Here is a 23,650-nt window from a genome sequence, read left to right as displayed (position 1 = left end):
CTCCCACACAGCTCTGAGGAGAATTATAGCTCCTCCCACACAGCTCTGAGGAGAATTATAGCTCCTCCCACACAGCTCTGAGGAGAATTATAGCTACTCCCACACAGCTCTGGGGAGAATTATAGGTAGTCCCACACAGCTCTGAGGAGAATTATAGCTTGTCCCACACAGCTCTGAGGAGAATTATAGCTCCTCCCACACAGCTCTGAGGAGAATTATAGCTCCTCCCACACAGTTCTGAGAATTATAGCTCCCTCCACACAGCTCTAAGGAGAATTATAGCTCCTGCCACACAGCTCTGATGAGAATTATAGCTCCTCCCACACAGCTCTGAGGAGAATTTTAGCTCCTCCCACACAGCTCTGAGGAGAATTATAGCTCCTGCCACAGCTCTGAGAATTATAGCTACTCCCACACAGCTCTGAGGAGAATTATAGCACCTCCCACATAGCACTGAGGAGAATTATAGCTCCTCCCACACCGCTCTATGGAGAATTATAGCTCCTCCCACACAGCTCTGAGGAGAATTATGGCTACTCCCACAGCTCTGAGGAGAATTATAGCTACTCCCACACAGCTCTGAGGAGAATTATAGCTCCCCCCACACAGCTCTGAGGAGAATTATAGCTCCTCCCACACAGCTCTGAGGTTAATTATAGCTACTCCTACAGCTCTGAGGAGAATTATAGCTACTCCCACACAGCTCTGAGGAGAATTATAGCTCCTCCCACACAGCTCTGAGGTTAATTATAGCTACTCCTACAGCTCTGAGGAAAAATTATAGCTACTCCCACACAGCTCTGAGGAGAATTATAGCTCCCCCCACACAGCTCTGAGGTTAATTATAGCTCCTCCCACACAGCTCTGAGGTTAATTATAGCTACTCCTACAGCTCTGAGGAGAATTAAAGCTACTCCCACACAGCTCTGAGGAGAATTATAGCTCCTCCCACACAGCTCTGAGGTTAATTATAGCTACTCCTACAGCCCTGAGGAGAATTATAGCTACTCCCACACAGCTTTGAGGAGAATTTTTAAAAAAACTAATCATTTAAAAAAAAAAAAAATCACTTTAGAAAAAAAAATGTTTTTTTTTCTAAAATGTAGGTGGAGGCAAGTACACTTCATACAATTTCCCCAGAAATTGTAGCTTTTCTAGTTAAAATAAAAATACATAAAAAAAATTGAAAAATGTAAAAAAAAAAAAAAATTAACACTTTAGCACCTTAGTTAGCCTATAATAAAATCAGGACAGTGTGTTGTATTATAAAAATGGTTTACCAAATAAATAAAAAAATGATATCTTGAAAAATATGTATAAAAGTGAATTAGGTATGCAAATTTGACAAAAAGTTATTGTTAAGTTAACCAACACATTCTGACACTGGTAAATTTGGCCTGGGAAACTCGGCATCATGAAAGGGTTATTCTGTTAGGCAGCTATAGAACATGAATCCTTGCAAAAAATGATTGTCATTAAGAATTAATTGGTAGTACTCAACTTGGATGTATATATCATTCAATAGCACTTTATATATCATTTTGGATTGCAATACTGTTACTTAATTTAGTTGACCAAAGCAATGTGTGGCACCGTTTTCTTCTGATGTCTCTAATATGGTAGGTACCTACTGGAACTAAGAATAACTTAGAACTATGCCACTGACAGTAACTAAAGCATGCTTTTACTGTATTTTGGACCAGATTATGACAAGGGAACCAGCTGCCCACTAGATTCTCCATAGAAATTTAGGTCTCTTAACAACTCCCATTGCCTCAACTTTTAGAAGCCCATATTACGACTATCCACAAAAAATGACCCATCACAATTAACAAATTACAGACCCATATGACTCAATGTAGACTTAAAATTGTACGCAAACATTTCAGAAAACTGATTGTTTCCTTTACTGCCCTCCCTGGTTTCATTGCATCAAGTGAGCTTTGTCTCTGCAGGGAAGCTCACATTAATCAATTAAGTCCTTGGAATGCTCATTACTGACTATCCTGCAATGCTAAACAAGGCTTCTTCCTGTCTACAGACTCTGAGAAGGTGTTTGACAGAGTGGCTTGGGACTTTATGGTGGCAGTTCTCACCTTTATTGGCCTGGGTGTAAAGGTGAGTTGAAGAACACTAGCTCTGTATACAACTGAACAGATCAGAGTAAAGGTCAATGGCCACCTGTCAAAGGCCTTCTCCATTAGTAATGGTACTAGGCAGGGCTACCCCTTTCCCCAACCCAGTTTGTCTTTATATTAGAATCATTCCTTCACTGCATTTGTTCAAATAGCAACATCAAAGGAAGGGAAATCTCTGGACAACAATACAAAACAGACGCTTATGCCGACGATATATTCCTATTTCTCATCAAACCTCTCATCACCCTTCTAATCTCCCTTAAGAAATTAAGAAATTTGGCTTCCTTCCAAACTCAAAATACCACTCTCTTAATATTACCCTATCTCAGGGGTTGATGCTACAGTGCCAAAGTTCCGTTTTTTTTTTTGGAAACTCAATGTGATTACTTATTTGGGTATGCAACTCCTTCTATCCTCAATGACTTATATGCTTATAACTATTTAACCTGACTTATTTAAACATTACAGTAATACATGAAACAATGGGACAAGCCACACTTATCATGGTTTGACAAAGGAGCAATAATAAAGATGAATGTACTGCCTGGGTTCTTATACATACTGCAAGCAGTTTCCATTTACATAACAAATACATTCTTTGTTGCACTACGCAAAACGTTCAACTTCTTCTTGTGGAAAACCAGAACCCAGAGAGTAAGTGTGGCACGCCTTTCTCTTCCCAATTGCAAAGTGGGTATAAAACTTCCCAACATGAAACGTTACTTTAAAGCCTGTCAGTTAGGCATATAAACTGGCACATATGCGCTACAACTAAAGACTGGATTACACTACAACAGACCTTTTCTTGAATATTTCTATATATGCTCCCTTGTTTTGCTTGCAGAGCCACCTAGTCAGACATGGTAAGTCACCCTTTTCTGTGTCCGGCGCTACATTGCTTATGTTCGCTTTGTTAAACCTCAGCTATCTCTTCAATACCTGGTCTGATGACACCTCTTCTTTTGAATCCTGACTTTCCCACAAGCACCTAACTCGATTTTCTTTCACACTCGGTTTTCGAGAACCTTTAGAGCAGGTGTCTTTTTTGACAAAGGGGTCTTTGTGCAGAAATACACCTTAACACCACTGACCTCTCGGTCTCATTTCCCTACTTGGCCATACTTCCAAATAACACTTTTCTTAAATCACCGAAAAAAACTGAATGGCATATAATAGGCTTCATACACCCATTGAAAATCTGTCTATTACATACACCACAATGGCACCTTATTTCTTTAGTGAACACCATTCTCTCAAATGACAAGGCCATGGCACCCAATACCATTACTAATTTAATGAACATAAAATTAGGAAAGATCCTTACAGAATATGACTGGGATAAGATACGCACAACAATACATAAATACTCACTCAACATTTTGATTCAGGAACATAAGAACAAAGAATACTCATCAAGGTGGTATCAATTGCCTAACCTACTACATAGAATATTTCACTGGGTGTCAAACCGCTGCTGGCACTGCGGAACAAAAGTCGGGACGTTTTCACACATATGGTGGCGTTATGCTGAATGCCTTACCAGCTAAAAGTGCACAGCTTTATTTCTACGGTGACGACTTACCCCCTTGAATTTTCACTGACATAATTCTTGCTAGGTTACTCTACTAGTATGGGTAAAGCTTACCATAAATCCTTGGCCATGCACATGAAGCATTTACATCCCAGTCTATTGGAAACAGAAGCATACCCAGACATTGAGAGATTGGTTCCTGAGGCTAACATGGAGGAACTAATTCACATCTCATACAATAAACTCGTGCTATTTCACAAACCTTGGGCCTGCTTAATAGACTACATGACCACCACAGAATTCACAGCGATTATCTCCCCTAATCGCCACAACACAGCATCATTGTTAATTAAATCTCAGAATACAAAAAGCAGACCTGGTACTTAATGGTAGACTTTGGATGGCCCATTACTTCAGTGTAAATTACAGTCCAGTCCAGCTTTACATGTGCATGCTGTGCATACCACCTCCTCATTTACTTAAATGTTTTTTCTCCTTCTCTCTTGTCCCCCTATTCGCCACCCTTCCCTTTCATCTCTTCTGACTTTGATGTCTGGCACTGCCTTTTTTTCATCTTTTACCATTTAAGATTTACCATCTTCTGGACCCCACACCACCCACCTTCTATTTTCTCAGCTGACATCTCCCTGGCAGACGCCTATTCCCCAATGCACTGCAATTCTAGACAGGTTTACAGTCTTACTGTCAGATTATGGATCCCCTATTCCTATATTCTTGTTTAAGTTTTCTCCACATAATGTTAACGTTCATATATGCCATCCGAGTGTGTCGTTAACAATTACTGCAATTACCTGTCTAAGTAAATTGTAACTAGTTCAAAGATAGTTTGTGTTGACTTGAGTTATTGTTTGCCTGCGTCTTTAAGCCTCCCAATACCAGGGGTTGTCATATACTTGTATCTCTGAAATATCTAACGAAAACAAAGGTTTTACATCTCCTGTAAAAAGTAGTAGTAGAAAGCCCTAAAAAGTAAACCTAAAAATAATTTTCACTGTCATGTTTAAAGGTACCTTGTAAATAGAGACTTTCTTCCACTTGCACCACACTATAAATATTACAATCTAATTACTTGCAATGAACTATTGCTATAGCATTACACAACAGCATGTTTTCACTTGGTCATGGAAAAAGAATGCAGCAACTTCACCTGGGTATACCCAGACAAAGAATTAATAAAGTTTTGCCAAAAGTTAAAAAGACACAAACCTTAAATTGTTTTTCTAATGCTGTTCGTAACTGGTCAACATAATGATACCTTAAAGGTCCTTATAGTTATCCGTTTAATTTCACCTTCTACTGAATTCCTCAAATCCCAAATCATTGCAAATGCTAAAGAGATGTACCCATTCTTCCAAAAATACTTTTTTTCTACTTTAGCCAGGGCAATGGCCAATGAGGCACTGGTATACCTTCACATAACGTAGATTTCCCAGTTTTAACATGATATCATTTGTATTTAATTACTGACAGTTCAGAAAATGAATACAGATAATGTTATACTTTTGACAGTGCTACTGTTTAAGATTGAAAAGGATTCAGTCTTTCTTGTCCTGCAGTTGATTTATGAGAGCAATGGGTATTCATGCACTGTGCATAGGGAGAGGTCTAATAAAACCTTCTTTGTTTATGTATTTGCATCATTAGTGAAGGCCAACCAGGATTATATGCTGCTATGTCTACTGCAATAAAATAACCTTGATGTTCATAGCTAAAAATAATGTGGGCAATTTCACTGGTAGGATATCAGTCATCGCAAAGGGTGGGTGGTGTTGCTTCTGGACCACAGTCCAAACTAAAGTCACTCTCTGCTACTTTCTGGAAAAGATGTTACGACTTTCATAAATACCGGTGCTCAGCACATAAATTACAAACGCCTTGTTGTTTGACTTGGCCAACACTGGCACATTAGACAAGTCAAGAGCAAGAATGTACAGACTACACTGATGACCTGAGGTTGCCTACCAATCACTTACCAGCTGCTGGTCAATGGGGGGAATTGCATCATGATGCCCATAAATTATCGCTGGGTTGTACTGACTGAAAAGGACTGGGTAGAAAACTCTTTTTCCTATGGAGGAGAGAAAAAATGCATTTGATATTAGCCATTTTTCAGTTAAGCAATAAAAAAACAAGGTCTCAGCTAAATAAAGGGAAGCATTAACTAGCCAGACTTAATTTGTGGAAGGGACAAAATTGGCAAGATCTCAAGAAGCAACACACTGCTTCTCATCTTCTGGTCTGTTACTTTTCCTTTGCCTTGTTAGCTTAAATCAATAAATCTATTTAAAAATTACCATTTCATAATATAAGCAATACACTTGTTATTTAACTGTATATAAGTTACACAAAACTGTCTGATCACAATGATATGTGGCCCCTGAGAATACAGAATTCCACAGTCTCTTTAGTTGTAAATGATCTTATAACTTTTCTTTGTAATTTAGCACACCTTTACTAATTTTGCCAAAAACATCCCCAAGCATTACAGTGTCCTCAGTTCATTACCATGCAGTGCTCCATTTTTCAAAAGAAAGCTTATTTTTTTATCTAATCATTTCATTGCCTTCCCTCTCCATACTGAAGATGGCAGGACGTCCTGAGCATTGGGTGCAAGTCCTCAGAAACTCAAGAATGAGCACTTGTCTTTGTTTCCTAACCACGTACGTGCACTCTGTGCTCTCTCGCAGCTCAGCATTCTGGAGAGTAAAAGAGAGCAGACTGTGCATGCGTGGGTAGTGAATGAAGCCAAGCGCTTAAACCAATATCACTATGTAAGGCTCCTTACTGATAGACCTATTTGCCAACAGTTATATGTACCACAGTTATCTATACTATTTCCAGACCTCTCCAGTAGTGTCTGTGACACATCATCACAAAATGTTTAATACAGCTCTACAATTTAGGGAGGAGTGAGTAGGATCCAGATGGAGATCAAGATAACCAGCACTGCAGGAACTCTTGAGTCTGGTGTGTGCAGAGGAAGATGCTAGCAAAAGCTGTGCGAGCAGGGAAGCAAGTCATTAGGACAGGCTCCCTGTAGAAGGAAACACATACGACACTACTTACTTATCTCTCCAAAGTAACACTACAGCACAGACACACTAGGGAGAGAGGACTGAAGCACCAAGACTGGCAGCGAGAACTGCCCCTGGCTGTCAGCCTTGATCCCTCTAGAGAGAGTGGACATGAGTCAAGCAACAGTGATTTAAACATGCTTGGGATAAATGTACTTCTCTCCGCAGACAAAAATGTAGAACAAATAAATAAATAAGCATATACATATATATATAACACAAACATATATATATATATACACACACGGGTTCTTCAAAAGGTTTCCGCAACTCCATTATATATATATAACAATGTAGAAATGTTTTGAAGACCCCTCATATTTATCTATAAGATATATATATATATATATATATATATATATATATATATATATATATATCAAGATTTCAGCCGATATAAATCTGCCCTCCAAAAATACCATTCCTGCCTGCACACTGCCAAACAGACCTTATTTATCACTCTCATTAACACCCTCTCACGCAGTCCCCGTCAACTCTTTTCTACCTTAACACTCTACTTCATCCTCCATTACCCCCACCCACTACCTTACTCACTACCCAGGAGATTGCTTATCACTTCAAAAATAATATTGAGACAATTCGTCTCGAGATCTCCACTCTACAGACATCTCCCTCACTTTACACTCCTTGTCCTCCTGCACAATCAATACTTCCCTCTTTTAACCCAGCTACTATAGAGGAAGACACTAAACTTTTTATAATGCCCATCTAACCTCCTGCCCCCTGGACCCTGTTCCTTCTCAAATACTACGGTCACCATCTGACTCAATCCTACACTCCTTAACTCATATTTTCAACCTCTCACTCTCTACTCGCATCTTCCCCAACCCTCTAAAACATGCACTACTCACTCCGATACCAAAAAAGGCCTCAGACCCCACCAATCTTAACAACTTAAGACCCATCTCTTTACTCCATTTTCCCTCCAAACTCCTTTACAACCGACTGAGCGACCACCTCATTGAGAATAACCTTCTTGATCCCCTTCAGTCTGGATTTCGCCCACAGCACAAACACTGCCCTCCTAAAACTCACAAACGACTTACTAACAGCCAAAACCAACAGTCATTATTCCATACTCTTACTATTGGACCTTTCTATCACCTTTGATACAGTTGACCACCCCCTCCTCCTCAAAAAACTCAATTTGCTTGGTCCCCATGGCTGCACTCTCCATTGATTTGAATCTTACCTATCTCATCGCACCTTCAGTGTCACTTACAATTCTACTTCCTCTTCTCCAACTCCCCTTTCCGTTGGGGTCCCCCAAGGTTCTGGACCTCTACTATTCTCGATCTACACGTCCTCCCTGGGTCAGCTGATAGCCTCCCATGGCTTTCATTACCATTTGTATGCTGATGACACCCAAATCTATCTCTCTGCCCCTCAGTTCACCCCATCAATCTCCTCACACATCACTGATCTACTAACAGACGTATCAGTCTGGATGTCAAACTACTTTCTCAAACTTAATCTATCTAAAACTGAGCTCTTAATATTTCCTCCCCCACGTGCCCCTTCCCCTGACTTCTCTGTCAAGATCCATGGTACATCTATCAGTCCGTCCCCACATGCCAGGGTGCTAGGAGTAACCTTAGATTCTGAACTGTCCTTTCAGGCCCACATACAATCCCTGTCCAAATCATGCCGCCTTAGCCTCCACAACATTTCCAGAATATGGCCCTTTTTAACTAATGACACCACCAAGCTTCTAATTCCCTCCCTGGTTATCTCTCGCCTCGACTACTGCAACTCCCGCCTCATTGGAGTACCTTTACATAGACTATCCCCCCTTCAGTCCATAATGAATGCTGCTGCCAGACTCATCCACCTTACCAGCCATTCAGTGTCCTCCACCCCTCTCTGCCAATCCCTCCACTGGCTTCCCAACAAATAAAATTCAAAGTACTAACAATAATTTAAAAAAGCCATCCATAACTCTGCCCCTAGTTACATCACTAACCTAGTCCCAAAATACCAACCAAGCCGCTCTCTTCGGTCATCCCAAGACCTCCTGCTCTCTAGCTCCCTTGTCACCTCCTCCCATGCTCACCTCCAGGATTTTTCCAGAGCTTCTCCCATCCTTAGGAACTCCCTACCCCAATCTGTCCGACTGTCCCCTAATCTATCCATCTTTAGACGATGCCTGAAAACCCTTCTCTTCAAAGAAGCCTATCCTGCTTCTAACTAACACTGTTTTACGTCCTCCATCAGCTCATCCCCCCACAGCTATTACCTTTTGTATCAATTGACCCTTCCTTTTTAGATTGTATGCTCTAATGAGCAGGGCCCTCTGATTCCTCTTGCACCAAATTGTAATGTAACTGTAATGTCTGCGCTCATGTTGTAAAGCACTGCGCAAACTGTTGGCGCTATATAAAACCTGTATAATATTAATAAAAAAATAATAATGATTATATATATATATATATATATATATATATATATATATATATATACATACATACACACACAGTATCTCACATATTTGTAAATATTTATTATATCTTTTCATGTGACAACATTGAAGAAATTACACTTTGCTACAATGTAAAGTAGTGAGTGTACAGCTTGTATAACAGTGTACATTTGCTGTCCCCTCAAAATATATAAGCTCTACACTCACTATTTTACATTGTAGGAAAGTGTCATCTCTTCAGTGTTGTCACATAAAAAGATATAATAAAATGTAAGGGACGTACTCACTGTTGTGAGATACTGTGTATATATATATATATATATATATATATATATATATATATATATATATATATATATATATATATATATATATAAAAGGGCAGGCTCCATGGACCACTGGGTCTTTTCTGCCCTCAACCTTCTATTTTTCTACTGTGAGTAACGGATGTAATTATTTTTATGCCGGGGTACCTTGAGGTTTGAAAAAATCTTCAAGATAAAAAAGAAGGTTGGGGCAAGCTGCTTTAACATCCTTAGTCGGAATTCAAAGATTTTTTTTTCCTTTCTACATATTTTTCACAGGCCTAAGTGCTACTTATCGCTCTACTAATTATCCTGGTACCGAGGATAAAAAAATAAAAATAACATTCACTTGCATCCACTTTTCTTTTGAGAGCAAAACCTTATGTATTACAATTGCCCTTAAAGCTGTTATTGCAAAAATTAAAAACATCATGCAGAGAATAAATAGTCATATGGTCATACGAGATACTCCTATCACTGCCAGACAGATCATACCTGGCTGTGTGTTTATTCTGCATGTGTTCAGGAACTCTGCATTGAAGTAGATATCTACATCACAAAAAAACAGAAGGACGTTGTTTCCTTTCCAGGCGCGAGCGCCTATATCTAATCCTTTGCCACGGGAGAATTCCTCGTTCAGCTGAATAAACGTGTAGTTCTTGAAGTTTGCTGCCCTGGAAATAAATAGAAAATCATATACTACTGAAGAATGAAAAAATTTCATCATGTAAACTACTATAAAATTCAGACTGAAGTGTTAGATGTTATATGTCAGTGCTTATAAACTATAAACAAAGAGTTATATGTATGTTTCAGTATTAGATATAACAATGTAGTTTATAATTAGCAATGTCTTTATACTAAAGAAAGCAATGGGAAATTATTTACTAAAAAATATAATTTTTTTTAGTAAAGAAAAATGGAAAAATTATTATACATTTACAAGGAATATGGGCTGATAAAGCTGACTGAAATTGATATGAACATCGAATGATGGCTATTCAAATGTTTACATATTTTTAACAAGCAATAAATGAGCTTTAAAACAAGCCCTCAATGTATACCCAAAGTTCACATAGCAGCATTGAAATCATTCTCTCTACAGTTTAGCTTTTTCTGCTTCCCCTCCTAGCAATTACTGAGCAGCCTTCCAGGCTTTTAATCTCTAAAGCTTGCCATACATTATACAATTTTCTTGTACAAATTTAGATTTACTAAATTGATGTCAAACCTAATCACTTTCAATTTGTATGCAATCAGGCATCCCTTGCACTACATAGTTGAAGGTAAATCTAAAGAAAATTGAATAAGAATATTGTTTACTGTATGGCAAGCTTAATACAGGCATGTTAAACCTAAGTCTAAAGTTGGGCTGTGGGACACACTACAGTCATTTGTACGCTGGTCATTTTTTAGCTTAGTGTCTAAGTGACTCCCTGACAAACCACCACCTTAAGGAGAAATGCTTCTTAGGTTTAGAACTTAAAGTAGAACTCAATATTTATTGTCACTTTAAACAGTTAATTTGGGCCTAGCTGACCCAAATATAATGATATAAAGAGTCGGGCTTACTGCTTCGACCCCATTCAGGAGCATATTATTTTGGAACCATTGCCACTGAACTTTGTATTCACTGAGGTGAAGTAACACATGGTTAAAAGTTAAAAATCTTTATTACAAAAAAGTTATTTAAAATAATATTGGACAGACATTGCTAAAAAATCACAATGATGATATTGCCTAGATAATCTACATCACACCACAAGTTGCATCAAAAATAAAACTTGTATCCTGAATGGTTGTATGGGCGTCCTAAATATGACAATTAACAGTATTCCATTAGGCTTCGTGCAGGTTGGTTAAGGTGATGTGGCTCGGCTATACATGTTACACGCATAAGCGATTCTTCAGGAGCTTAGGCATATAATAGTGTGTTCTTCATAGTTGGATTTGACTGGTAAGAACATAGGTGGATGCCCAGGACACAGCGGAGACTGCAGAGGTATGTCAAACATTTGAATAATCCATAAAGGTAGAAAGAGTATTTAAACCACAACCCATCATCAGTTAGAAAATCACAGTATGGCAGAGAGGTAAGTAGATATAATCACACAGTATGAATACTGTATAGTGGCTACAGCCTTGATGGGTCTAAGGTTAGGTAACCCTTAAGGGCTGCAGCAGTAGGAAAGCTACATAAGATCACCATGTGGAAAAAGCCTCAGCATCAGACATCCGCCGCTCCCAGGATCACCCCACGTGGCAATGGTTCAGTGTCAATGTTTCCAAAATAGTATTCCAATTCAATTAGGATGCAGCACATTTCTGTTAACATGAAGTACAATTAAATCAAGGTTGGGTAGCAGGAGAACTGCCTTAAATGTGGTCTAGAAGTCAGTAAAAAAATGTCTTTGAACTCTGGCTTTTTTGTAGAACTACAAACCTCATCTCTCTTATCTGGTTATACCTGAGGATACACTCTGTGATTTTGGTCTGGATTAGGCATACAGGGCTAGGAAAGGGCACTCAGGATGGCATCCAGAAAATTGTATTCCTTTATTGAAAAAAACATACACAATGCTGTAAAGACAACCTACGCATTAGGACATTAGTTCTTAGTCATGGCCATGACTGAGGACTAACATCTGAAAAACAAATAGGTTGTTTTTACAGAACTGTATATGTTTTTTCAATAAATGAATACTATTTTTTTGGATAACAAGATCTGAGTGCTGACCATCTCTTTTCTTACTCTGGTACGTTGGAGGTATCAGCAGCCTTGAGGTCAGAGCTGTTATGTGGGAAGCATCTATACACCTGTTTTTCCTAGGAATACAGAGTTAATTTACATCTGATGGGCTGTAGCAGTTCTTAGAACACTACATCTTCACTGATTAGACAGCTACAAAGGCCCCTCAATGCATAAAGGGGAATCTGTGACTAGCGATATTAATTCTGATCAGGAGACTTTATATTTTGCCTCAACAGCTTCCCTAATAGGCTCCCTTCCCACCTGAGGCTCCACAGCAGGCATGTGGGCTGCTATGGCTATAGTTACACCATTGGATGCATGCAATGTACAGTACATTTGTGCTCAGCACGGGTATTATTCAGTGCCAGGAACACGTATAAACCCTATAGCCCCTCTTTCCCTCCCAACAAAACCATATCCCTAAATCCAAACACTTAAGTGCCACCTCAGCACAAGTCCTCTCCCTCCAAAACCTATCCTTACCCTTACATATACCCAGTGTCTGGCCTCAGGTGATACAGAGAGGAAACACATTCTCCTACATAAGTTGTATCTGATATTCTAAAGCCCTTTCTTCTCTACATCCATTCAAAGTCCAGTGTTTATAAAGCTTGTCTGAGCAACCAGAGCTAAAAAGTCACACTCTGCTTAGCTCAGTGAGGAGAGCTCTGACAGCTGATTAGAGTGAAGGGACACACGTCCCCTTCACACAGCACACAGGAACAGAGCCAAGGCTGTCAATCAGCTGGAGATCCCTCCCCTGCCACTTTTTTTTTCTTGGTGTCAGGAAAACTTGCCAGAAGTGATTCATGTTGATAGCAGAGAAAAGAAGCATCAGACAGAAATTACACTCAGTGCTCTCAATTGAGACAAGTGCATACTATAGATGGATATGCTTTGTTCATATGCCATGTCTGAGGTTTACAACCATTTTAACTTCACACTTATAATATGTCTGTAAAACATGAAAACGATGTGATACTTAGTACCATAGTAATGTTCCTTTGACACTAAATTATATTGTCTTTTTAAAGTATTTAATAGAGTGACTGATAAATGTCGAAAAGCCACTTTGTGTAGTATGTTCTGAGTCCCCGTAAGAAAACATGGAAACCTTTATGAAACCGCAGAATGTGAGCAGAAGAAAAAAGACCATAGTTTTTTTTGATGTTTGTGGCTTTGCTGTGTTCACAGAAGCCCTTTGTATTTCAATTTTCCAGTAAGGACATTTAAATATTGTTCAGAACATTGTAAATTGCACGTCATTTGATTACAGCATATGTGTAAGAAAAAAAAACGTGTGTTTATATAAAACCATAATGTATTCCTAAGACACCTTTCACACTGGGGCGCTTTGCAGGAACTACAATGCTAAATATAGCGCTTGCAAAGCGCCCTAAAACAGCCGCTGCTGTGTCTCCAGTGTGAAAGCCCTGATGCGCTAGCAGGACGGTAAAAAAAGTCCTGCTAGCAGCATCTTTGGAGCGGAGAAGGAGCGGTGTATACAGTGAAATCAATGGGGCGTGGCCATACTGCTGCAGCAGCGCTTTGTGGTGGTTTTAACCCTTTCTCAGCTACTAGCAGGGGGGTAAAACCGCCCCCCCCCCCAGCAGCTAAATACCGCTGCTAAAATGATGGTAAAGTGGCGCTAAAAATAGAGCCCTTTTACCGCCGAAGCTGCTCTCGCCCCAGTGTGAAAGGGGCCTTCATTTTGGATAGCATAGGAAAGTCCCTGTTGGGGTATTTTTTGTCTCTCGTTCAAGAGATTTTCCTTCACTTCCTATCCTGGAGATGCAACAGGAAAGGAGTAAAGTTTATCATTTATTTCCATTACACCATATTTTAGGAAACAAAGTGGCATTTAGTAATTAACCAGGAAAAGACTATATATGCTTGAATAGGCTTTTGAATATAACAAATCATTTTTTATTAGCTTTTTTATGATTGGAAATGACAGGAACCTACAATGTTCCTGATACTATTTCATTTGTTTTTTTTTGTGTGCATTAAAAACCAAGAGTTTTATTATTTCCCTTTTTTTCCTGTTGCTGCGAAATTGAAATATAAATCATTTCATTTCATAATTAAAATGCATTTATCAAAGCGACACAAAACCGTCACTAGTAGAATCAATTTCAAGACTCCATAGACACAAAATTTCAGTGTTACATATGGATCTGATGTGACATAGTGACACTGAAATACAAAGCAGTTAATTGATTGAGGAAATAAAACAAAGCAGTGAACAAAAAAATTAAATATGCAGAAACTTGTTTTTCAGGTGTGTTTTACCTTTTCCAACTTAAATACTATTTCACTGCACAATATAAGCAAAAGTGAAGATGTTATCCCTTTTAATAACACATTATGTTCTGGGTGGCCTATTCATTGTTCAATTGCTGTTTGATATTAAAAATGGAACCTAAGGGTCTCTGGGCCAATTGTTTTATTCATTGCCATTTTTTATTTTTCATTCTTTAACTAGCACTTGCCATAAAGAAAATGGAGTCCCGTTGACTGTCTTTTTATGCCTTATAGAATAAAATTAAATGACACACAGGTACTCTTAGGAACTAATCAGACTGCAGCTTTCAGTAGGTAAGTATAGCCAGAATAACAAGAGGTGATTTCTGATTGCTTTGTATGAGTCACCACGCTATGCGTTGCCTTATCAAATGAAAGCTTGAAAAGAATATCTTGAATCCATTTCCTGAAATGTCACTAAAACCTATAAAGCACAATGGAAAAGTGGTAATAGATAGAGATGCATTACTGGACAATTTATCTCCTTGTAAACCACAGCCTGCAGCAAACCGATTGTTACCGTGTGTGCCAGGACGAAATTAATGGCATTAGCCTCCCACCAACAGCTGGAGGAAAATGTGCCACTACTTGTATTTTATAAACTTCAAAGTCAGGGACAAAAACATCAAAGAATAAGAACCAAGCAAGCATTAAAAGCAGATTATTCTACTCAGAAATAAATAGCAGTGGGTAGTGTATTATATCTTACAAAAACATGCAAATATGTTTACTAAGTGAACCTGTGAAGATAGGAATTCATAATTTTACAACTTCGCTGGCTGTATGCATGTCTATGGTAGGCACCCCATTAGGTAATGAATAGGGAAGATCGAATTTGGCCAAATTTGGTTAGACACAGTACCAAATGGAATTGCTAAACATCCACAATCTCTGTGGTGCCAATGGAGTTCAATAATGCTCCCCATATGAAAAGAATGATCAATTTGGCCGCCCTCCAATGACATCAGCCTTCACAAAGCTTTATTATTCCCGGACTAGATCACAAAAAAGTCCTTCCCCACCAAGCCTTAATTTTTCCATTATAAAGGGATTAACTATAGAGATGAGGGAAAGAAGGGGAAAGAAAACATTCACAAATGAAACATGGTCTTAAAGGCACATGCATATAACAACATATAATAAGATATTGCATATATATATATATATAAAATAAATATATATATATATAAAATAAAAAAAATGCACTGTTCCTTAAAAAAGAAACAAAGGTGTGGAAGTTCCTCCAAAATACAACTGGTTGTTTGCTTAAGGTCTAAGGTGAACCTAGCCTTTAGGCAATTCATTTTTGTGTATCTGTTCTAAAGTTTCATACCCAGAGATCCTGACAGTAAAAGCATGTAAAAATGCTGGCTGACAACATTACATAACACCACTGCCTTGCAATCAGCAGCAGTGTTGTTGGCCTGCCATGAGTGCTCCTTAAGTTGATTGTTGGACTGCTAATCAAGTCTGTCAGATAGGCATCCCAATTGGTAACTGAAGAAACATATACAACAGATCAACAACACTGCTACTAATTGCTAAGCAGTGGCTTTGCATTGTCGACCTGCAACAGGAAGTGTGCCACCATAGGAAGCTGATTGCTATGGTGGCACACGGAGAAGAGGAGCCTAGCGCGTCAGTGGGGGAACCCAGATTAGGAGGATCGGAGGCCACTTTGTGCCATTGCACAGAGCAGGTAAGTATAACATGTTTATTATTTTATTTAAAATAAAAAAAAGGGGTTTACAACATTTTAAGAAAACTTTATACAGTGAGGTATGATGTGAAACATACTAAAAAATAGATTTAGCGTTTATAAGCACTTTAATAAAGAACATTTCATTCATTTTTTTCAAGAAAAGTTCACAGAAGAAGCTTAAGCTCAAAGTTTCCATTTTGGCAAAATGTCCTGAAGGCAAAATCAGTATATTTTCCAGTGGAATAAACTTTGATCATGGCTGGTTTCCATGTTTCCAGAAAAAAAAAGATTACTAGGTAATAAAATAATAACATGCTTTCATATTTTGACTTCTAAAAAATGGCTACTGTGAAATATAATACAATTAGACCTTTGTGTATTCTCATACTAAATGTTGTGTTCTTTACAGGTTAAGGTTATTAGAGGTAAGATTTGAGATAGGAATCTTTATGTACAGATGAAAATGATGCAATGGTACAATCAATAAGCCACTAGGTGGCACCATACTTCACTGGAGTAGCAGGTCTCTTCCTTGTCAAGGGCTGCTTGTCAGCTTACTTCATGCAATAAGGATCGCATTCATTATTGGGCTAATATTTATATAGCTGCAAATGTGTTTGTTGACTAAGTACAGCAATAGTTTCTTTGTGGCAAAACAAATAATTGCAGTAAATGCATCTAATACTAAAACTAATAATAATAAAAAAAATATATAATTTATTAATATTTGGATGCAGAAGCAGATTACTTTTATATGAGTGCAGGAGATTGTAGAGACAGAGTTTTAGTGTTGAACAGCCAGTTATTCTAACATTCTGCATTCTTTTATATTTTATTTTATACTGTAACCATTTTTCTCATCATTTTATCTCCCGCCTTGATATTTTATCACCACCTCAAGTGGCTCCAATATCTTCTATCACCCCAAAAATTGTCAGTTCACACCTAGTGATATTTTAAGAAGTAAAGACTTGTGCCCCGTTGTGTCTCAGCAGTGCAGTGCAGCAGACAAGCTTGCAGACAGACTGTTGACAGGTTAACATTTTTATTAATCACACAAATGTCCTGGCCCAACTTCTAATACTATCTTTTAAAGCTCTTAGGCTACATTCACATCTGAACGTTCTGTCACGCTGCAATGCCATATATTGTTAATGGCACCCCAAACGAGGCAAGCAGATGTGCTTTTTTTGCGTGCATTAAAGAGAAAGTAAAGCCTCTTAAAAAATAAAAATAAAAAATAAAATACACCCTGCGAGACAAAGGCATAATGAGCTAGTATGCATAACATACTAGTATCATTATGAATTACTTACCTGAGATTGAAGCCCCGGAATCGGCCCTCATTCGCTTCCTCCGACGCCGCCACCATTTATCCCAGAGTGACTTCTGAGTATCGCAGCTCCGGCGCTGTGACTGGCCGGAGCCGCAATGATGTCACTCCCACGCATGCGCACTGATGCCGCCACTAACGGCATGATTGCCTGTGCCCGATGTCTACGGCACATGCGCCGCAGACATCGGTGCCGCTATTTCTGCAAATATCTCCTAAACCTTTTAGGTTTGGGAGATATTTCTTGCACATACAGGTAAGCCTTAATCTAGGCTTACCTGTAGGTTAAAGTGGTTGTAATGGGTTTACAACCACTTTAACACCAGCGCAAAGCTCAATGGCCAAAAAGAGCTTCTTTGGTGCATTTGTCACGCATAGAGCAGCCTATTCAAATAAATGATCAATCAGATAAAAGTGAAGTGTTCCACTTTTATCTGATTGTTTTGTAGCCTCCCTGGCGGTATGATTATGTCAGATTTTTGCGTCTCAAAGAGGTACAATTGTTTTGCATAGAAATATGGCGTTTTATATTGTAGGCCTGTAATTCTTAGCAATAACACACTTAAATCTGTCCAAACAAGAGTCTACTAGATATCCCAGGTATGATAAGGTTTGAAACACAAAATCAAAAATTATAATATAATAAATAACTATAAATAATTATAAAAAAATAATAATATAATAATAATAAAATTAATTCCCCATGATTCACTATCGCTCAATTCTGCAAGTGTTCTAATTTACTATCGCTGTTTTCTAGCTGGTTAAGACCACTTTTGACGTAAAGGGACACTTTTTTAGTTGCTATGGACAATCTCAAGTTTCCAGGCAGAAAGAAAAGTACAAGCGTACCCCACTTTTAAGTACACAATGTTTTTTTTTTACTAAAGCTGGAAAGTGCAAAATCAGGATCGCTTCTGCATAGAAACCAATGAGCTTCCAGGTTTTATTACCAAAGCTTAATTGAACAAGCTGGGGTTAGAAGCTCATTGGATTCTATGCAAAAGTGAGCCCGATTTTGCGCTTTAGTAAATAAACACCATTGTGTACTTAAAAGTGGGGTATGCCTGTATATATAATATAAAACTGCATGCAGGGCACTAGGGACAAAAGGGATGTGAAATGATTTCTTACTGTAATGTAATCTGTAATCTATATGTGTTATGAATTTTCAATTTTTAGAATTTGCCGCTGAGCTCCGCCCCCGTGTGTCACGATACTTGCAGGGAACGGAGCCCGACACACACAGGACATCTGGTGGAGGACACAGCCTGCAGACACAGTGGGGGGACATTGCAGGATCCTTGGGACAAGGTAAGTAACAATGTAATCCTGAGTGTGGCTCTGGGGTTACCGCTAATGGTACTGAAATTTAACCCCGAGCCACACTCGGGAAAACCGCCAGGGAGGATAAGCTTATAGTGATTGATTGAACCTATAGGTGGTAGCAGCTCTACTGATCCCTCTATAGTGTGATACATTTTATGTCTTTTGTGATATTTAATAGCGCAAATGAATGCACTGCCCTATGTGTGTAGCGTGAAAACTTGCAGAATGGCAAAAAGCGCACGCAGCCTTAAAGTAGAAATGCCATAAAACTGTTTTAAAATTACAAAATGACAATACACAGAACTGAACAAATCCACAACATGCTAATGTTTGATTTTTATGGTAAAAAGTATGAAAATACCACAATTTATAAAAGAACATCAGAAATAGGGCATGCAATATTTGCACTGATATCACAAAGTGACTACTATTTTTTAATGAACTTTTGTTACAGATGGAGAAAACTTGACCAATTTAGTACTGAAACGAAGGGCAAAATTGTGAGTGTGCAAACTGCAGTACATACAGTAGTACACTGCAGTATTATACGATCACACAGTAATCAGTTATACACACAAACACTTTGTGTCACTAATACTAATAAACAATCATTTTACAGATCATATCTGTTACAGCCCATAATTCTCTGCTGCTATTACCGTCCTCAGGAATAAAACAGCATCCACATGATTGACTAAATGGAGGTTTTAGAAAAGCCTTCCAACTATAACGTGAAGCTCAAGGAATAAAAACGTCTCCTTAAGCAAATCATCCCTTTACACAAAATCAACCATCTTTGTATTAGGGCATGCTAACGTGGGCACTCAACTTATATGCCAGAGTACGAAAAGGCTTGTAGCACCGTTTAAAGCTGGAGGCTTGAGCGTTTCCCTGCTCAGAATGTGGGAGAGGGCGTCTAAGTTCAGTGATCCAGAAGCTGCTGCTCTGGCAATGCCCCCTACACGTTTCACCCCACCTACCGAGGCCTGGTCACAGAGGTCATATGCCAGAGTACTTTTTTCCTTTAAATCATTCAATTTCTTACAGAAAAAAATAAATCATGCACTTAGGTATTTGATAGGAGTAAAATGCTCCAAAAAACAGTGTAGTATATACAAACATCTGGAAGGACAAGACTGTAAGAATATTTAGAGTGGTTGTAATCCTCAAAAATGAAATATGAACAAAGCATATCCCTCTATAGTGTGTACTTGTCTCAATTAGGAGCACTGAGTGTAATTTCTGTCTGCTGCTTTTCCCTCTGCTATCAGTATGAATCACTTCTGACAAGTTTTCCTGACATCAAGAAAATAATGGTGACAGGGGAGGGAGCTCCAGCTGATTGACAGTCCCAGCTCTTTTCCCATGAGCTGTGTGAAGGGGGGTGTCCTTTTCCTCCAATCAGCTCTCAGAGATCTCTTTACTGAGCTCTGCAGAGTGTAATTTCAGCACTCCGCCCCCTTTTCCTGAACTCTCAGACAAGCTTTAAAATTCAGTACTTTGAACAGAAGAGAGGGCAGCAGATGAGCAGGTACAACTGTTATGGTAGGATTTGTTTAATCTCTGTGTATCACATGAGGCCAAACACTTCACTAGATATATGTAAGGGTTTACAACAACTTTAAGTTAGAATTTCAAATGCATTTGAGAGTAATACTCAATAGCATTGCTGTCTAGGTGTTATATATCTAAAAAGGTGCCACAGAACAATTGATGCTATGGATAAAACTGCAATATAACAAATATAAATATTTTATTAACACAGAAGTATTAGTTCATGCTTCAAAGAGTTTACAATAAAATCCCTTGCATTATTTAGTATTAACTGAATGTGAACTTGTCCAAAAGGGGGGGAAAAAGAATTACTTTATCCACTTGGACAATTAATAAAGCCAGACTGCCACATTTATTTTTAAATACGGCTGAATATATAACGAATTCACCTTCATATATGAAATTCTAGAACATAATGGGTTTTCTGAAATAGTGTTTTAATATAACATACCAATATGGCACTTGATGAGCAAAGCAATGCAAAAGGTAATGATATTCTGGTTAAGATTTCAGCAGTCAGACTATTTTTATTGTGCTGCTTTATTAAAGGGAATGTGTCACTGGTGGCTTTTTTTTTTTTGTTTCGTTTTTAGATTTTTTAACTTTAAGTATTATAATCAGGATTAGATAATGAAATAAAAACATTTTCTTTAGTCATATATAGGTTATTGCATATGCATATTCTGTATTCCCAATGTTACCCAGTAGTTTACATTTTAGCCTGCTTTTTCCATGTTTCTAGGCTATCCTTATTTGCCCTGGCGAGACAAAGAGCATGTTGTTTACAGTTCCCAGCTCAACATTATACAATTTTCTTGTACAATTTCTGTACATTTGTTTTAACTTCAACTATGTAGTACAAGGGCCTGCCTGATTGAAAACAAAAATTAAGGTGTTGTTATGGTTTGACCTCATATTTTATGTTTTTTGGTAAATCTAAACGAAAATGCTACAAGAAAATTGTATAATGTATGGTAAGCTTTCGGCCAGCCATAGATGGAGCAATTTTCTTTCCTGCAATCATAGGTTGCAGGAACGAAAATTGCTAGGTTCTGCCATCAACATAGCTTCTGCAGAGCTACAGGCATACCCCACTTTTAAAGAGGAAGTAAACCCTGATGAGTTTACTTCCTCTTTGATTCCCTGCAAAGGTAAAGCATAACCCTGCAAAGGTCCATTATGTGTCACTTACCTGACACAGGAGCTAGCGAAGTCACTGCTGTCCCCTTGTGTACGGAACGTGCATCTTCTTGGTGGGTCTCACTGCTCCGGCGCTGTCATTGAACGGGGCCACGATGACGTCACTCCCGCACATGCACACGGGAGCCGCCACTCGCAGCATATCACCGTTAACAGCGGCGCGCTCACTGCGCCTGCGCGTCGCTGTCTACGGCGCATGCGCTGTAGACAGCGGTGCCTGTCTTTTGGCAATTATCTCCTAAACCGTGTAGGTTTAGTAGATATTTCTTGGACCTACGGGTAAGCCTTAATCTAGGCTTACCTGTAGGTCAAAGTGGTTTGTAAGGGTTTACAACCACTTTAAGTACACAATGGGGTTTATTTACTAAAGCTGGAAAGTGCAAAATCAGGCTCCCTTCTGCATAGAAACCAATGAGCTTCAAACCCCAGCTTGTTCAATTAAATCTTGGTAATAAAACCTGGAAGCTCATTGGTTTCTATGCAGAAGTGAGACGGATTTTGCACTTTCCAGCTTTAGTAAATAAACCCCATTGTGTACTTAAAAGTGGGGTATGCCTGTATTTTGTTCTCCCAGAAGGGGGAGCTGTAGCCGCTGGTAGAACACAGTGATTCCTGCTAGTAGTTATAATAGCCGCTAGCAATAATGGCATGTAAAATCCAACAGGCTGGTTGTACCCATGTTCATTGATTGATCAACTTAGGTATAACATTCAGCTTGGCCATTCATGGTTCAAACTGTCTATTGCTGGCTTTAGTCACCTATATCCCATCTCTCCTGCTCTCTTTAGTGGGAGCACACATATCTGCATGTCTTTGGAGGGCAGGGGTAAATCCAATGCAGTTGAGCGCTTTGCCCCTTGAGAATACTAATCTGGGATATGCCTGCAAAGGCCTCAGAAGAAGCTGCTATATATATCAATCACTGCCTTAATCAAGCAATCTTTCTGTAGACCACCTTTATTTAATGGCGTTGACCTACTAAAGGAGTAGATATTGCCTGCTACTACACCAGAGTAGGTTCTAAATCAGTTCATTATAAGCTTTAATTTTTCAGAATGCATGTATCAAATTATCCTCCTATGACCATCAATATTTTTAACATGTATCAAATTATCAACAGCAAAATAATATTAATTATAATACCTACTGTATATTTAACAAAAACAAAGTGTAGGTAAACTCTAACAAGGAGCTTGTCTTTTTGTTACCCCTTCTGGTCTGGTAAATAGAATAATAAATAATATTTTGTTATACCTGAAAAATGTAAAAAAAAAACCCTGTTGATCTTGCCAGAAATATTGTGACCTGACAAGCTCCTTTAATCTCTGCCTTTGACCCTTATTAATGACAATGGCGGTTATTTACCAAAGGCAACTCCACTTTGCACTACAAGTGCACTTTCAATAGCATTTGCTGTAGATCCGAGGGGGACATGCAAGGAAAATAAAAAACAGCGTTTTAGCTTGCACATGATTGGATGATAAAATCAGCAGAGCTTCCCCTCATTTCAGATATTCCCGTCAGATCTACAGCGACTGCACTTCCAAGTGCACTTGTAGTGCAGAGTGGATTTGCCTTTAGTAAATAACCCTCATTGCTCCCTAAGTACTATGGAGGAGAGGAGCAGGCTTCTGTAGCTCTATCTTTTTCCTGATGTCCTGATACAGAAGAGTGAGTGTGTTATCTTCCTAGGACTGAAAACGCGCTACTGACAGAATCTCTTGTTTTTTTGGGGGTTTTTTTTGTTTTTTACAACAGCCACGTTTTTTTAATTTTTGAGTCACTCTAACGTCCCTGGTCTGAATGCCTGTTCTGGCTCATTGACCCAAAAATAATGCAGCCAGAGACAGCCAGGCTAACAACTTTTTTTTTTGAAGGTCAACTGTACTTTTCTCAATACTGGCTTCTTTTAAACAGTTTTCAATAAATCCCCTTTCCTAAACAGAATCACTGCCCAGAGCTGAAAT

At 38.6% G+C, this 23,650-nt stretch overlaps 1 protein-coding gene across 2 annotated transcripts in view; it reads right to left on the bottom strand.

The window, feature by feature from the left end:
• Nucleotides 1-23,650, bottom strand: part of CSGALNACT1 (chondroitin sulfate N-acetylgalactosaminyltransferase 1) — a 512,632-nt gene that overhangs the window by 43,552 nt on the left and 445,430 nt on the right. For both annotated transcript variants that reach the window (XM_077476198.1, XM_077476199.1), the window contains 2 exons: nt 10,005-10,183; nt 5,664-5,758 (listed from right to left, as the gene is read on the bottom strand). In XM_077476198.1, the coding sequence (XP_077332324.1) occupies nt 5,664-5,758; nt 10,005-10,183 (274 nt within the window). The remainder of the gene's footprint in view (nt 1-5,663; nt 5,759-10,004; nt 10,184-23,650) is intronic.

This window comes from Lithobates pipiens, unplaced genomic scaffold (genome assembly GCF_037356315.1).
Source record: "Lithobates pipiens isolate NorthernLeopardFrog02 unplaced genomic scaffold, aLitPip1_a1.2 Scaffold_13, whole genome shotgun sequence".
Lineage (NCBI taxonomy): Eukaryota > Metazoa > Chordata > Amphibia > Anura > Ranidae > Lithobates > Lithobates pipiens.
The sequence above is the reverse complement of the archived record's forward strand: the minus strand, read 5'-3'. Positions and strand labels throughout refer to the sequence as shown.